General features: G+C 46.5%; 1 protein-coding gene across 1 annotated transcript; it reads right to left on the bottom strand.

The window, feature by feature from the left end:
• Positions 1-694: 694 nt before the first annotated feature.
• ID2 (inhibitor of DNA binding 2) lies at positions 695-2,716 on the bottom strand. Its single transcript, XM_069011546.1, has 3 exons — positions 2,278-2,716; positions 2,016-2,080; positions 695-1,340 (listed from the first exon to the last, which is right to left on the bottom strand). The coding sequence occupies exons 1-2, from the start codon at positions 2,623-2,625 to the stop codon at positions 2,024-2,026; spliced, it is 405 nt and encodes a 134-aa protein (XP_068867647.1). The 5' UTR covers positions 2,626-2,716; the 3' UTR covers positions 695-1,340; positions 2,016-2,023.
• Positions 2,717-16,864: the final 14,148 nt, after the last annotated feature.

Raw genomic sequence — 16,864 nt, 5'->3', positions numbered from 1 at the left:
AGCAGCCAAAGTTTAATCAGTAACACAACAGCGATTTAGCTCAATTCTCAGTATCTTAGTCATATGGAGAAGCTGCTGCAACTGATTAGAAAGCTCATTTCATTGAAATATTGCATGGAAGCATGAAAATTCCAGTGAGGAAAGGCAACAGTCACTTCATCATTCTAGATCCCATGTTAACGCATCACCAACTCTCACATTCAAAGCCTTTTTGGAGAAACTTAGTAGTTGGGGGACTAATAACCACCCACAACCCTTAATTCTGAGTGATTATTTTAAGCACAAATTAACAGATCTGGGCCATTACTACCCCGAATTGAATCATTCAGAGGGGTGAGAGGGAATAAAAAAGGCAGTACTCCATGGGAATGCCTCAGGATTAACTGCTTTTGTACATTTCCAAGCACTTTTGTCAATAGCATCCCCTGTGTAATAAATTCCTTTTCTAGTTCCTTTCACACTGTTTACAGGCAGAGCACTTAAAAGTTTGCAATATACACTCAAATAAGATTTTCCAAGTTACAAGAATTATTCACTTCAGGTAATTTTATTCTTTATAGTCTCTACATATTTGAATTTTTACTTGATGAATTCGTAACAGAATGTATAAGTATTAAAAAAACAAACAACAAAACCACAACACAAATCAAAGCCAGCAAACAATTGGTCCCCAAAGAATAAAGCAAGCAATCAGTTCAATAAACACACTTGATTTATTTTGTATAAAAAGGGTTAAGTTTACAACTAAACTTTTATAAAAAGTTTAGCATGATTAGGTACATCATTACACTTTTTGCAGAAATGTATATTTCTGCCACTATACAAGAAAACTCTAATTAAAGAGTTCACAAGGTTTCACTCATATATATATTTATATATAAATATATACACAGCATTCAGTCCTAGGTTTGTGTCAAAAAGGTAATTTCTGACCACAGACTTTCCTAAAAAACTGAACACTGGATCCTTCTGGTACTCACGCTCCACCTTTGGAAAAAAAGGCAAAGTCTGCTTTAAAATGGGCAACTCCTTGTGAGATTTTTGTTTCGCTCCCCACGTTGGGAATAGTATATAAAGGAAGCCTTCCAGCTAGGGAAAGGGTATTTAAGAGTCTCTTCATAAATAACTAGGTTCAGTCCAAGTTGAAAAATGGGGTGGGGATAAAGATCAATCTTGATTTTTTTCTTCTTTATTAATTTTAAAGGTCCTTTTACTTGAACGTGGATTTCCCCCTCCAGATATACAGCTGAAAAATAAATTCAGCACCTCAAAAAAAAAAAAAAAATCCTGTAGACATTTTCTTGTGCAAAAAAAAAAAAAAAATCTCATCAGTGGAACACCTGCAAGAGATTGAAAAGAAGCATATTTAGGAGAATGCTAACAGGGCAGAGATCCGGACAGACTGGCGCCAGAGAGGAAGCCACAGTTTGAACATTTAACCAAACACTCAGAGATTGGGCAAACCCTGGCGTCCAGATGCAACACATACACGCTCACACACTCGCTCTCAAGAGCACAAATTGAACATAAAAATAACATACACTCCAGGGAAAGGCTAGAAAGAGGATTCTCAGTCCAATCTTTATTTAGATCTCTGTAAACGCAATGTTCAGAGGCGCCAGCCTGCCTCTCAGAGCAATTATTTGATTAAAAGCAGTCACTTATTTAACTGATAGCGCAGACAATCCCACATCACAGAATTCAAGGAATTGTGCCAAGATTCCCAACTTAATCAGTCACTTTGGCCCAGGAAGTTAAGACTCCAAGAACAGATAAGAATTTGCATTAAGCAGCGAGCAGGATCAGAGCAGCCTGTGCTGCTGGGTGAACCTCAGCAACACACACACACACACTTAGGACCTCAAGGCTCAGTTATTAGTCTCATTTCTTACTGATTACAAAGGCATCTCCTAATCAACTTTTAGGACCTATTTTTAGCACTTGCCATCACGCCTCCCATTCCCTGGGGAGGCAGTTTTCACCCGAAGTTTAGGAATAAGGCGCACAGCACTCACCGTTAGATTTAGCCACAAAGTGCTTTGCTTTCGCTTGACATGAGCTCTGAGGGGAACTCGGACGCCTGCGAGAGAACAAGAGCAGGGTAAGGGCGAGGTGGCCGAGCACCCAGGGAGGCGGGATCGGATTGTCCCGGTCCAGCCCCGCCGCGGGAGAGGGAGCGCGCCGCGGGTGCTGTCACCTCGCCACCCGCGCTGGGGACACGGCGAACGCCACCCGAGCCAGGTCAGCGGCGAGCCGGGGCGCGGGGGAGGCACCTACCTGTAGCGAGAGGATGCTGATGTCTGTGTTGAGGGTGGTCAGAGGAGTTCTGGAGGAAGGGTTCTGCCCGGGTCTCTGGTGGTGCAGGCTGACGATGCTGGGGTGCGAGTCCAAGGCGATCTGCAGGTCCAGGATGTAGTCGATGACGTGCTGCAAGATTTCCATCTTGCTCACTTTCTTGTTCTGCGGGATGCTAGGCACCAGCTCCTTCAGCTTGGAGTAGCAGTCGTTCATGTTGTACAGCAGGCTCATGGGGTCATCCACGGGGGTCTTGCTCCGAGAGATGCCCAGGTTGTGCTCCGAGAGGCCGGTTTTCCTGACGGACCGCACAGGGCTGAAGGCTTTCATGCTGGCTGGCAGGCGGGCGGGCGGAGAGCGCGATTCCGGGGGGAGGACGGGCTGAAGCCTGCGGAGCGCTGCGGTGCCGCTCTGGCGCTGCCGGAGCTCGCACTGAGGGCCGGCGTCGCGCGGCCGCTCTTATATGGCGGCCGCCGCCGGGCCCGGCCCGCGCTCGCTGCCATTGGCGGTCGCCCGCACGTCCATCACCGCGGGGCGCCCTCACTGGTGGGGCCTTCCGCCCGGGCAGCCAATAGCAACGGGGGGCGTGGCCGCGCGCACAGCTGAGGGAGTAAATAGTGCGCGGGTGCGCGGGCCCGCGCGGGGCCTGGGGCGGCAGCGGCGCGCTCCCGCGCGGCCCTCGGACATCCCTCTGTCCCCCCTGCCCCGCCCTGCCCCGATCTCTGCGTGGGCTCGCAGGGCTGTGCGGGGCTGGCCGCGCCAGGTGCGCGTTGCGGGATGCGCAGGTCCCGCTGCAGCGAGGGATGGCGAGGGCTGAGCCTTCCCCAGGTCACCGTGAATTGGAGCATCCCGGCGATGCTTGCATGTCCCCACTTAACACACGGCAGCGAAAGTCAGTGGCCGAGTTTGCAGCCAGAGCTATAGGCTGCGGGTGTAAGCAGGAATTAAATAAATCAAGATTAAAGATAAAACAAGCCTATAAACCCCACTGCAACTTACTGTCCTGATGAGAACGGAGCACTGAGCACCCAGACAGCCAGGCAGGCGTCACTCCTAGCGCCCTGCTTCCTGAGAACAGGGTTACTTCAGATGATGCTATTAATTGGAGATCATTAAGCAAATGTGCATATTGGAAGTGCATTTACATGTATTACCCTTGAAAGGCTGCTCATCTGCGCCCTATCAGTGCTCGTGACACAGTACTGCCATTAATTATGCAAAGATTGTTTCTGGTGACAAATGCAAATGCTTACTACACGCTGTACTTTTAGCAGCTTTGGTTGCAGCCAATGAAACATCTTCCAGAAACATTCCAGAGGAAAAAGTTTTCGGGGTTTTTCTGTTTTGTTTTGTTGAGCTGGAGAAGTGAATGATTTTTTTCTTAAGTTTAGTTCCATTGTATTTTCTCATATTTTGCTTATACTACCGGCTGTATCACAAACGGACAGAGATTCCACCTCCCATTGCACACACTACCTGAGGAAAGTTCAACTTACGAAAGCGGGAGCGTATATACACAACTAATATAAATGAAATTCTGCACAAATCGCAGCAATTCTGTAAAACCACATGGATGCTTAAAGCGCGTTAGTGTTCATGGCAAACAAAACCGTAGTAAACGCACACATCCATAAAATCAGTGAGGATTGTGCTGCCAATCATAACTATTAAAAGCAGACAAATATGGGATTTATCTGCGCTGTTGTTGCATAGCTACACGAAGGGGGTCGGGGCTCTGAGGGAGGAACATTACGGACACTTGAAGACAAAGGTACGAAGAGCCGCATCAGTGTTTTTTCCAGTTAGCGTGGCATTCCTGAGCTGGTGGTTGGCTATTCTTTTAACAGGGCACTTTGGTGACTGTCACACCAGGGTGTTTGCCCCGCGGCTGTTCTCCGGGGTGGACTGGAGGCGGTGCCGAGGCTGACAGGAACACAAATCAACGCGTTTTGAAACGCGAAGGGTGAAAGTGAATCTCGACATTCAATCTGATAGGAAGACAAGTACATTGTTCAAGTGCAGTTACAGAGAGTAAATAATAATAAAAAACACCCTGCCAATTAACGACTTGCTTAAAATCCCCACTTAGAGGGACTTCAACCTTTACACCGCTAAGATACCAATTAGTGGTGGTACTTGATCTGCGGCCACAGGTTTTGGTCCTGCAACATACTTGCATTTCTGTCTAATGAAGGCACTAGTGGAAGAAATGTTGAGTGGTTTTGGTGTAATAATAGCCAACGTAAATATGTTCATGCTTCTCCCATCACTGTTTGTCGTTCTTGGACAGCACAGCAGCACGGCAGAACCGGCCGGCCGGGCGCTGCAGAGGACCCTGTATTATTGCTTTCGCTTTTCCACACCAAGGGCTTAGCACGCTTTTTGGAACACCGGGGAGTTGTGTGGAGGGGCTAACCTGGCTATTTTCCCTGTCATCAAATGACTGTCATGTGCGCTTTCTGCACGCGAAGTAGAGCCCGCGAGCAGCCAGGCTCCGCTTCCCCCAGGCGAGCGGCTGATAACATTTCATTCGCTCAATTCTGCTGCTTTAGCACTGAAAGCTTTGGCAGAGGCTCGCCAGCTTTGGGAGTTCCTGCGCTCTGACACGGGTCCCACGAGCGGTGCCACAGCCGTGGCGGTCCCGCTGCCCGGCGCGCCGGGGGGGCTGTGGGGCAGGGGGGGGAGCCCGAAACCAGCGGGGCTGCGAGCTGCTCCTCGGGGGCTTTTCCCAGGACCCGTCCCAGGCAGCTCCGGGTGCCTCGGGAGCCGCGCGTCCGCCTCTTAGTTTTCAGCCGAGACTTTTACGGCCGGTTCCCAGCCCCGAAACGCCGCCGCCGCAAACATCTGGTAGGAATCGCCGCCACTCCAACCTACGCACAAGGCGCCGCTTTCGCCTCCGCGCCCCCCGGATCACAAACCCGGAGCTGCGCTCCGCGGGCGCGCGGGTCCCTCCCCCCCCCCCTCGCCCGGCGCCAGCCCGCGGCGGCTCCGGGTGCGCGGAGCGGCGACGGGAACGCGGCCGCCCCGGGGGCGCCGTCCCCCCCGCGCCCCCGCGCCCCGCCCCGCGCCCGGGGCCGGCCCGGACTGCGCGGCGCCAGCCCCGTGACATCAGCCCCTCGCCGCCGCCCCCCCCGCCCGCGCCGCCCGGGCCCGGCGGCGCCGCTCAGGCGGCTGCCATGGCGACCGGGGCTGCGCCCGCGGCGGCAGCCCGGCCCCGCTTCCCCCTCCCGGGCGCACCTGCAGCGGGGGCCGCCGCCGGACGCCCCGCCATGCCGCGGGGGGGGGGGGGGAACGAGGGAATGTGGGAAGGCGGGGAGGGGGGGGCGCCCGCAGAAAGGAGAGAGGAAAGAGTGAAACGGGCAAAATTGCGATGGACGAGGGGGGGGGAAAGGTCCCGGCGCCGCTCGCCCCCCAGCGCGGCTGCTCCCCGGGGCCGGGTTGCCGCGACCCGGGCAGGAAGGAGCGGGCCGGGCTTCCCAGACTGCGATGTGGGGTAGAAGGTGGGGGCTTCGGTCCTGCCGCCCCACCTCGCCCACCCCCCACCCCCAAAAAAAAAAAGTATTTTCTACGAGGAAAAGTCACGGTTTTTTTGAAGGCTGCCTGTTCTTTCGCCTCTGAAGGTCTTTCTAGCCCAGCCCCAGGGTCACACAGTCACCCCCCGGCCTGGCTCTCCCCGGTGCGTGTGCGGGGCGGGGGGCTGAGGGAAGAACCTGCGAGGCTGCGCTACCGCCTCCCTTGGGGACCGGCGAGTTCTTCCGCGGCCCTGTCCCCTGGCTCTAATGAAATCTATCTAAAACATCCAGTAATAATGTAAATAGCTTTAATTGCGGCGTATTTAAGCCATCAAACCAAACTAAAAAAAAAAAAAAAAAAATCTGTTAAAATTGGCCAGGTTCCAAGTCATTGACACCATCCAGCCTGTCCAAGCAGGGCGTCCAAGTACGTTTTGATACAGCAGTTTTCAATGTAGCAGGTAAAATCTCGCTAAACCCGGTCGCTTTTAACTACCCGCTCCCTTTTGTTTGCCTCACGTTTCCAATTCATTCAAAGAAAAGTTGTAGAAGTTTGGGGGTTGGCTTTTTTTTTTTCTTTTTTCTTTTGAGCGGGAGGAAGAGTAATGCATGCAAAATATTTAGTTACAACTTCTGCGAAAGGCACCGATCTGTAACAGCATTTTCTACTTTCACAAAGGATTTTCCTGTTACTTTTGTTCCGGTCAGAAAATTAAAAAAAAAAAAAAAAAAGGCGAACGAAGAAGAAGAAGAAGAAGAAAAAAAAAAACTTGGGGGAGAGATAAGGTCTGGAAAACAATCTGGAATTGCCAGGCTGTTGGTGGGAGCTCTGCGGGGCTGGCGTCAGGAAGTCTGCGCCGCCTTCTATTACTGTTGATCCAGCTTTGTGCAGCTGCACTCAGTACAATTAGCTTGTAGAAACAATCCTGCTGTAGGCAGCCTCTTCCCTTCAAAGTGCTTTTCTATACTGATCCCCTCACATCATGATGCTGGAAATCAAGTCACAAGCCGACCACTGTTTGGCCAACATCATCTGTGGGAATTCATTAACCTCCATCCCAGAGATGCAACAAGAGATTGTTTGTCCAGAACTAAACTTACAGCTTAATATGATGTAGCCCATACAGGAAAAAAACCTGTGTCCCCATTTTTTTCTTTTCTTTTCTTATTTTTTCTTTTTTTTTTTTCTTTTCTTTTTTTTTTTTTTTGTCCATAACAAGAAACACATTGTGCAGCTTTTTCTTCTTCTTCGTTTTTTTCTTTTTCTTTTTTTTTTTTTTTTTTTCTTCAGGGGGTGGGGAATGTAGCTGAAATCAGGCATGAGCCGGCTCCTGCTAAAACTTTGCCATCAAACTGTTTTTTGGTTCATCGGGCTGCAGTTTCCATAGAAGCAACTTATCCCCGCGATCATCTTGTCGGGTGCACTTCGCAAGCTCATTTCCTGTCTGAGCTTGCTCCGCTGCTCTCGGATGCTGCAGCTGACACATTTCCTCCCCGTGCACTTTGCACCCACCTCATCCTTGCCCAGATGCTCGGGGCTGATTGTGCCTAAAAGGGGGTTTCAGCACACTCCGCAGCTGCCTTGGGGGAAGGGACTTCTTTTAATTTTTTTTTTTTTTTAATTTTCTTTCTACTTTTCCCTGCTTCCCACTCCTCGCCCTGCCGGCAGCAGCCCTTCCCACTCCTCGCCCTGCCGGCAGCAGCCCTCCCCGTGCCCCCGTCCCCAGCGCTGCAGACCCGGCTGGCAGGGGTGCGGCTGCGGCCACTGTCCCCCGCCTCGCGCGTGCCGTGCGTGTGCTGCCGTGTGCCACCGCAGTCGGTGTCCCCCGGCCCCGGCCCGGCGGAGCGGGGCTGCCGCGCGTGGGACAGCGCTGCCGTGCCCCCCCGGCTGCGGAGCGGGGCCCTGGCGCACCCCGTCTGCGTGGGCAGCCCCGGCGCGGCAGCAGCAGGGTGACATCTCCCTGCTCCCGCGGCGGTCTGCGAACAGCTGTGCTGTTGGGAGCAGCAGTCCTGCTTCCCGGCACCCCCGTGCTGCCCCTGGCAGGGCTCTCCGCGTCCCGCCCTGCCGGCAGCTGCTCTTGGGCAGTGGGGCTGGCACCACAGCTCCCTCGCCGCCAGGTCCTTCCCTGGGCACGAGAATGCCCTGCCCACCGTTCTCACCCAGCCCGCTCCGAACCCCTCCGGGGTTCTGCTTCAAGGAACATATGGATACACCGTCCCTGAGTTTCGTTTCCAAACCGTGTTCTTTCCTGGGCCGTAGTTGCAAATGCCACAGATTCACCAAATTTTAGGATATCTTTTCCTCTCTTCTCATTGTGCTTTTGAATAATGTTGCTTTTTCACAGTATCATTCCCTTCATCCCCGCTTTTAAGCATCCCTCATCTGCTGCTGTTAATCCCAAGGTGTGTGTTGTTGGATGCTTTAGAAGTATTGTGGCAAAACATAAATGTTTTTTTCATTCTTTTGAGACATCTCCACTTTGGCTAGAAGTGTTGGACTATAGGATGGGCAGGCCTTTGTTCGGATTCTGTTTTGACATGTGTATCATTTTATGATTGTATTCCTAAACTGCTGTTGTGCAGTAAAATGCCTTTTACTCAGACTGTATTTTCCAGCACCACCCTGCAAAGAGGGCTGTTTCCATGCGAATTGCATGGTTTTGCTGCAACATTTATATCAAATCCAAATTCAAATGCTTTAGTTCTAATGTTTACTTCAGTTTTGTAGGATTTCTCATTTTTGTAAGTAGGACCAGTGCCCTGAAGGCTTTGCTACATAAACTGCTACCTGCAAAGGGCTGTTGCTTACCTGATTCTACTTGAAGAAAATTGCCATGAAATCTTTCTGAGAGCAGCATATCTCTGGCATAGTAAGTGCTACTGGTATTAGGTGTATTAGATCCATATATTAACTCTGAGGTTTTTACTCAAATCCAAATAAATTTCTTTTTTAAAAATCGTTAATTATTTTATTAATGCAACATCTATGTTTTAATTAAGTTACATATCATCTTCTAGAAGTGCTTACAGTGAACCAGTTAGGTGGCTCTCTTAACTTAGCATGGTTGTGGTAAAATCCAGGATCAAGCAAGTTCACTTATTAGTGCGTGGCTTGTGTAGCAGATGGTTTTCATCTAGTGTAGCTTTTCTAGTGATACATTTAAATTAATGTAGGTCTAAAGTGTTGCAGATTTTGCACTCCTCACCAATTCTCTGGAAAATCTATTCAGGATAGGAAAGGGAGAGCGACCAGGCAGGAGATTACTAACAACAGTACCCCACATGCAATAAGGAATAAACCAAGGAGTAAAAAAATGAGCTTATTCTTTTGTTAATTATCTGGCTGGCTGGTCCAGCTCCCCTCAGTCTCCCACTTTGGCCCAATTTTGATCATTAGGTACAGGCCTGTGGGAATAAGATTGCAAAACGCTTGGCTTAATTTCACTAAAAAAAGGATATAATGGGAATTGGCTTGGTGGGAGAAGATTTTGCAAATCTGTTCCAGGTATGGTTTTAAGCACACACATCCCACTCAACCCCCCAAATTGTAAAATTATGATAATTTCAAGTATAAGTGTGTTTATGTAGTATGCTCTGTGTGTTTTGTTTTTGCTCAATAATAATATTTCATGTACATAGAGAAGAAATTGAGTCTGTACTGAAACTGGCATCTAATTGTTGGTCAGTCTGGCCTTCCTGTTGTCTTCGGGAAGAATACCTCAGTTCCACGGTGAAAAGATTTGTAATGTTAAGCAGGCAGTACTAATTTAACTTTACCAAAGCTATTGTTATACAGGACCCACATAATTCTCAGTCTTTTTTAACTAATGTACAGAAAAAAAATTGTATGGTCAGGAAAGCCTAATTCCACTCAGGGTTTGGGTACTGGAAGTGCAGTTTAGCAAAATATGTGTACCACATCTCAAATGCACGTGCGCCCTCACGAGTCCTGTTGAACCATGTGAGTTCCAGTGAAGTTTCCCAGGCTGTTAAAACTTTGCTTCTTTATAGGCCCAGAATGAGCATTATCTAGGTTAAGCTGACTTTCTTAGTGACTGTCGCCTGCACAAACCCCCCTGAGAATCACAAAATAGCTATGTGTCTGAATCTCTGGAGAGGCCTGGTCCAGGAGGTGTGCTCAAGATCATGGTTAAATGCACACTGACAGCATGGAGCTTAGCACAAGGCGCAGCAGCTGGAGCTGCCGGAAAGTTCAGGGGCAAAGAAGGAAAAGAACTGCTGCTTTCTCATAAGCAATTTTTCTCATGAGACCACTTGTCCTGGAAGTGAGGGATGCAGATTCAATGTCCTCCTCATCAGAGGTGATATAAACTCCCTCCTGCTTGCAAAGCAACCCTAATGACCAGAGATAAGGCTAAGGTGGAGGACACCCACCCATCCTGTTCAAGTTTGCCACAGTAAAGAAACAGATGCAAATTTCAGAGGGCCAGAGGGATTATAAACAAGAGGGAGCCTAACAGTGTAGCTCAGGGGTAAAGGCATCTCCTGGATGGCAAGAAGCCCAAAGTCTGGGCCTGCTGGCCTGGCAGACTCACCCATTCTTGAGGGTGAGGTTCATCTCACCTTATCTTAGCTATTTAGAGGTTTATGTCTCATCTCTCTATAGTCAGTGGGAAGAGAGAACAAGAGACACCTGCAGAGAGTGATTCATTCTGGGCCCATCTGACACCTCTCTCAGGATGGAGTGAATCTCCTCGCTGGGGGTCATTGCTCACCATCAGTTCTCAGCAGAAGCCAGACAACCAATTTCAGCCAGAAGCCTGACTTATAGATGCCAAGTGAGGCGGATTCCACTGTGGATGACTAATTTTCCTGATTCATCATACCTGAATTTAGTCTTTAAAATTTGGGTATGTAGTCAAAGTTAGTTGAGTTCTGTCCCTGTATCATGATCATTCCTTCCATTGGAAGTCTGGACATGGATAGTGGAATATCTTGGGATGAAGTATTGCTGCGCCTGTAGAGCCTAAAGACCAAGTGGCCATGTGTGTTCCTAGTCTGCGCTTGTGAATCCTGGTGCCTGCCAGGTGTTGGAAATGTAAGTGTCAAACTATTGCATGTCATTTTGTGAACTTCTTTTGTAGATGGTCTAGGTGACTAGAGGCACTATATGCTGCTTTTAAGGGAGGAGCTAGCTGTGTAAAATATGCATAAAAATTGTTTGATGATATTACGAGGCTACAGTTGGGATTTTTGGAAAGCTGAAAGGCTCTGTATTTAAATCAAAAAAAGTAAAGTACTATGGAAAATGGACTAAGTGTATACTGCATTTTATGCGCTTGCGTACCCAGAAAAATCTGTCTCTAACTTCTAAAACTGGAGGTTGGATGCCTTTAAAAATACCACCTTTAATACTAGCCCTGAAGAGATGAGCCTGCAATTTTCAGTTTGAAAAAGCTATAGTTTTTTTCATTTTTGATAATGTGGAATAGTGCTGTGGTGTACTGCAGGATGAATCCCAACTATGTACTTCATTGTTTCATCAGAGATCAGCAAAAGGTCACCCAGCCTTCTTATCAGATTACTGGAGTGCAAGTATTTTCTGTGCTGGTCTGAGTTTGGTGCACATATATTCTTTGCAAATGGATGATTTCAGGGAAAGACAAGCTATGTGTTTTTATAATTTAATATTTGTTAAAAATCACCAAAGGCTTATTGTCCAGTCATTTTGCAAATTTTAGATTGTAGAAACAATTGTGAAAATAAATGTCTGGTTTGGCAAAATTAGAGTAACATGTTCTCTTGATAGTTTTTTAGCTACAAATACAGTTGGAGATGATGCCACCATGTTGTTCATGTCAATCACTACAATGTTGAATGCCTTCAACTATTCCAAAACATGGTTGAGAAACCCTTCTATTTCTTTTATCAAAATATGAAGGATATGTTTTTAAATTTGGCAACATAAAAGTAATTTGGAATGGACTAAAATTAAATTATTTAAGGCCTCGAGCTATTGTTTACAGCAGAGACAAGAGATCTGAAAATATGAAAAGGATGCAAAAACTTGTTTAAATATTTTGAGCCAGAACAAACAGCTCATTTAGACCTACCTAGCAGAGGATCTCTGGATTGTTCTCCATTGAACAATCAGAGTTTGGACTTTTAACAGTTTCTTTTTTTCCTGCCTTATCACTCTGCTTGTTTTTACTTCATTAGCGATAGTTTTGTGTTCCTTATTCCCTTTCACAGGTCTCTTGGTTCCGGAGATGGGATCCACCTCATTTGATTTATGGCAGTGTCTGGTTGATGTCTACATCTAAGCCTGTCTTTAAAGACTCAGTTTACAGACAATTGAGAAAATCGTTGCTTCTTATCGATGACTTATTTCTACCTAATACAGAAGTCTAAAAGCCTAACTCTACCCTTGATACTCTTGATTTCTGAGTCCAGCTGTCCTTAGCTCAGACAGTATGTGGTTTAACTAGACACCCTGGCCTTGATGTGGATGTCCCATGTCAGGGTTGATTCTTAGACTTTCTTGATAATTCTCCACTTTTGTTTTTTTTTGGTATGTGTGTGACTTGACATGTTTGACAGCATTGAGAAGAATGAGCAGTGGCTATTAGATTTTGACCAAGAAGCTTTTCTGGCTATGGTCTGGTGGAGTGCTAGGGTTTTACAGTCCACAATGTGTAACCTCTAGGCTAGATGCTCATAGTTGTAAGTTTTTGTGCATTTCTGCCTGTTAGCTGTGCAACATTCACTAGCAGGGCTGCGTTTTCCTCTGTGGTGTAGATGGGACTTACATAGTGAGGGAGGTTGCTTTCTGTGAAAGACTTACCTCAGTTGTAGAAGGTACACAAAGAAGGAAGATGCTCCTTAAAACAGCTGAATTATGTTGTGGAGGCCTTAATCCATGTCTCTGCCACAAAATTTTTTTTTAATGTGAGATAATGGACAAGTCATTTAGAGCAGACCTGTGTCAGGAGACTGTTTATATCACCTGGGAAGTCAATAGGAATTGTCCTTAAAGATCTAAAATGAGATGAAAACACCACTCTGAAGTAACAGGTCCTGTCGATCACAAGTTTAGCAGCCAGAACTAGAGTTAGTAGCCAGTTTATTTTCTGACCAGATGCTTCACACATTACCATTGGTTTAAAGATAACAGCTTTTTTTTTTTTTTTCTTGAAAAGGGAATATCCCTTTTGAGGGTAGGACACAATATTTTCTAATAAATGTGGGAAAAGATTCTGGAGTGGCAGAAGTAATAATTGTAATAAGGGGCATTCCAGTGTCCTTTTCAGGGCCTATAGAGAGATTCTACCTCCTGCTCTCCAGCTGGGAAATTGTAAGATGGTGCAGTGGCAGTAGGGTGACTGCCAGAGACCAGAGAAAGCACCAGTCACAGCTGGATGAGGACTTGGAGCAGGAACAAGGAAGTCTAAGGATTAAAGGGGAATAGGGGAGAGGGAGAATTCAAGTTTCAGATCTCTTCATCAATTTGGATTTCTTTCATTTGAAATGTCAGGCTAAAATAAGAAACACTATCCAGAAAGTGAATGCTCCTGAAGAAGTTTCTTGTATTTCTGTCTCCTGTTAGGACAACCTGTGAAGTAAACTGTGGTGATTTTAGCCCTAACTAAATCAATTTCTTAGGTTATAGGAGACATAGGTTCTGGGTTGATCCAGTGAGGTGCTTACAATCCTCAGATAAGAAACGCTCTAGAAGTGGTCATTTGGGACATTCACTGGTGCAATGGAAATTCTAAATTACAGTCTAAACTGGGAAGAATGGGATATGAAGCCTTGGTTTTTGATAGGCCTTGTAAACATCAGACCACTTCTTTGAGAATTTCCTGAGAAAATGTTCAGGAGTATAATCTTGGTTTTCTTCTGAAGTGTGATTGTATTTCTTTTTACATGAGCTTCTGCTTTGTTTTCAGAAGTGTTTTTATATATTCTATTAAGGAAAAAAAAACATAATGGGAAAGTTTTTGGTAATTTTTTTATTGACTGGGTGTTTTTTGCTGTAATGCAGATGCTCCTTTTTTAAACCTGGTAAAGGCATAGCTTTTGAGGACATGATACTCTCTGCTCTGTACTGAGAGCAGCAACACACCTTGCAGAATTGTTTTAAGGAGCAGTCTGGAGTGTGCCAATTTCTCTCTTTTCTGCTATTTTGGTAGTGTTTTGTGGAGTGAAGCACATGTATATAAGCTGCAAATGTACATTCCTGTATAGAATAAGCAGGCTGTCTGTGTGAATCAGCTGTTATGGGGGTGGCTGTGGGTAAGACATGAAACAGGCAGTGGAAACTCCTTTGATGGAGACTCAGTAGTCTTCATGCTTTACACATATGGGGCCTGATGCAAATCCAGTGAGACCCAGGAGGGCTCTCCCTGTCAGTTCATGGCTTTAGATCCAGCTTCAGGTGTGTTTGTGAATGTGTATGTGGGATGTGGCTGGTTTTTGGCTAGTGTAACAGGTGCCTGTGAGAGCGGAGAGGGAATTTGTTTTACTGCTCTGGGTTGGCAAGTGAATTTTATCTAAAGCTTGTCACTTGCACATAGCCAGCCTGCTCACGTTCTAAATAGATTCTGCCCTCAGATTGTAAAGAACAAGATAATAACATTATGTTATGTACTTGAGAGCTAAATTATTTTAAAAGTCTGAAATTAGCAGATGAGGAGGAATTTATTTGCCAAATACATTTCAGAAGCAGCTTGGGAAACCTGTCAGAGCCCATCTTTGACTGCTTAACTAGTGGCTGTTCAACTTAATAGCTCTGAAGAGTGCTTACAGTATGAGGGAGACCAAAACAAAATCCCAGAATGCGTGAGATTTTATTCCAAACAACAAAAACGGCCATCAATTCTCAAACCAGATAGTTAAAGAGGAAAACCTGCATCTACAACCACTGACCTTACCTAACATCCCCTGTGCTCCAGGCAAAAAAACCCCTTGCTCTTTTTTTGGACTCTTTATCCATTCTTTCCAGCTCTATTAACTTATTGCATAGCTGAACATGACCTTTGCTCTGGTAGCGATGCCGGCCTTTACCCTGTGTTCGGCCTTTACCACGTGTTCGGCCTTTTACCGCACAGATATCTTCAAATTTTCCTGTGTCCTAGCCTCCATGTGTGGGACGAAGGTCTGGAAAATTCTTTCCAGCCACTCTCCTTCAAATCACTCCTTAAGATGCACTTTCCCCCCCACATGTCTGTGGGGCTTTGCTGACAGTAGCTGGGAAGAGTGGAAGTTAAATTGTTTTCTCAGCAGCTTGTGTGAAAACATGCTCACATTATTTGTATTGTGGATCTGCTGTCAACCCCTTTCCTGCTGGGGATGACAAGGCCATGATGCCATTTCAGTAATCATCAGCTGTCATTGGAACCTGACATAGACAGGAGCAGCTCTTGGCTCTGATGGTTGTTACCTTCCCTCTCCTTTACTCCCAACTGTCCCAGTTTGCTTTTAGCCACCGTGCTGCTTCCATCCTTCCTGGCTCTTGCACATCTGTGAATTCAGGTCCTGTGCCTGGCTGAGGGACTGATGCGGAGTCCACCCTTGCAGGCTTTATTAGCACATCTTGGCTTTAAGCATCAAACATCTGTTTTGGGGAGGTGATGGAGCCACAGATCTTAACCCTTCAGAGTGGCAGAAAAGCTTCTCTCTTTGTTGTTATTACTTGCCCAACTCCATATGGAAGGGGAAAGCATCCTAGCTAATCAGAGCTTCAGACAGGCAATTCTTCAAATTGTTTTAGGTTTTTTAATTAATATTGTGGGCTCCAGCATCATGTGGTGGAGAGCCAGTGTCAGTCATCTGACAGTAGCCTTCACCATCTATCAGTAATGAGGGAATTCCTCTGCGTAAGCCCCGGAAGCTCCTGTAATGGGTGAGATTGCTGTTTGCAAAGCATCCTGCAACATTCAGCCTTGCAGGTCTGCTGATTTTTAAATTATATAAACAAAACCGTGTAAAATCTGTGTAGCCCAGAGGTAGTGACTGTTTATACTGTCCAGATCACAGATGCTGAGCATGAATGCACGAACAGTCCTTTTGTATGGTGTTTGACACTTTCTGTGGCTGTCTGCACTGTTTTTTAATATACAGAATCCCTGATTCTCCACTGCCTTGCACCCTGTCTATTCATTCTCACCCCTGTGAAGTGAGGGTAAAACACTATCAAAACAAAATGGTACCATTTTGCATGTTTTCCACTCAGTTTGTTCAGGTGTAAATAACGACAGAAAGAACGGGGCAGAGCAGAACCTGACCCACAGTCTGTCTCTCAGTGCATCAGGGGTCTTGAAGTGGGGGGATGACAGAACAAACACAAGCTGTTACCTTGCCATTTTTGCTAATGTTTTAAAACCAGGCAGCTTGTGAGGATGACAGCTGCAAAAGTCAGGCAGTACTTCGTTCCTGTAGTCCTCACGTGACGTATTCCCCTAGAGCAATAGAAGTGTTACCTGTGGTGTGGATGGGTGCTAATGATAGCTGGTTTGGGAGCAGGGTTGTCAGTGAGAGTCATCTTTCTGAGTTGTTCAGCTGCTCCACTTAGTACTGGAGAAAAAAAAATCCTTTGTACTTTGTGCTGTTGGCTGCATTACCTTGGCTTTTATAATTGGTTGTAATGGAAAGTGAGCTCTTCAAGCTGTGGCGAGCCTGCTGCTTTGTCTCCTGGGCCCTGGACATGAACAACACTCAAGCTTTTTTAACTTTAAAATTTTTTTTTGTCATTGTATGGACAGAAGACTACTCATCCTAACTGACTTTCTGTCATCTTCTAATACTGCCTTTACACAGCTCTGCAAGTAAACACCCAAGCCTTCTTCCAAAAAAGAGTATCTCTTTTCCCTTCCCTTTTTTTTCTTTGCACAAATCCCAGCTCTGACACCTTCCTTGCTTTCCTGAACAACAAATTAGACCATCCTAGACCATTCTGTTTTTACCAGGGCACAGAATTTAAGTATATTTATGATTTGTTCATAAGATATCGCTATCACCTCTTGTGATTTAATGTCCTTCAACATTAATGCAGGAAAAAATAATGTTGTATTGCACAAAAAAAAATCCACCCTCCC

The sequence above is a fragment of the Aphelocoma coerulescens genome, chromosome 3 (assembly GCF_041296385.1).
Source record: "Aphelocoma coerulescens isolate FSJ_1873_10779 chromosome 3, UR_Acoe_1.0, whole genome shotgun sequence".
Classification (NCBI taxonomy): domain Eukaryota; kingdom Metazoa; phylum Chordata; class Aves; order Passeriformes; family Corvidae; genus Aphelocoma; species Aphelocoma coerulescens.
The sequence above is the reverse complement of the archived record's forward strand: the minus strand, read 5'-3'. Positions and strand labels throughout refer to the sequence as shown.

What these genes read in the sequence shown, in the direction of transcription:
- ID2 (XM_069011546.1), bottom strand. Translation starts at nt 2,625, where the DNA reads ATGAAAGCCTTCAGCCCTGTGCGGTCCGTCAGGAAAACCGGCCTCTCG. An exon ending in TCAGCATCCTCTCGCTACAG is followed by an intron (nt 2,081 to 2,277) that starts GTAGGTGCCTCC and finishes GTTCTCTCGCAG; the next exon opens with GCGTCCGAGTTCCCCTCAGA.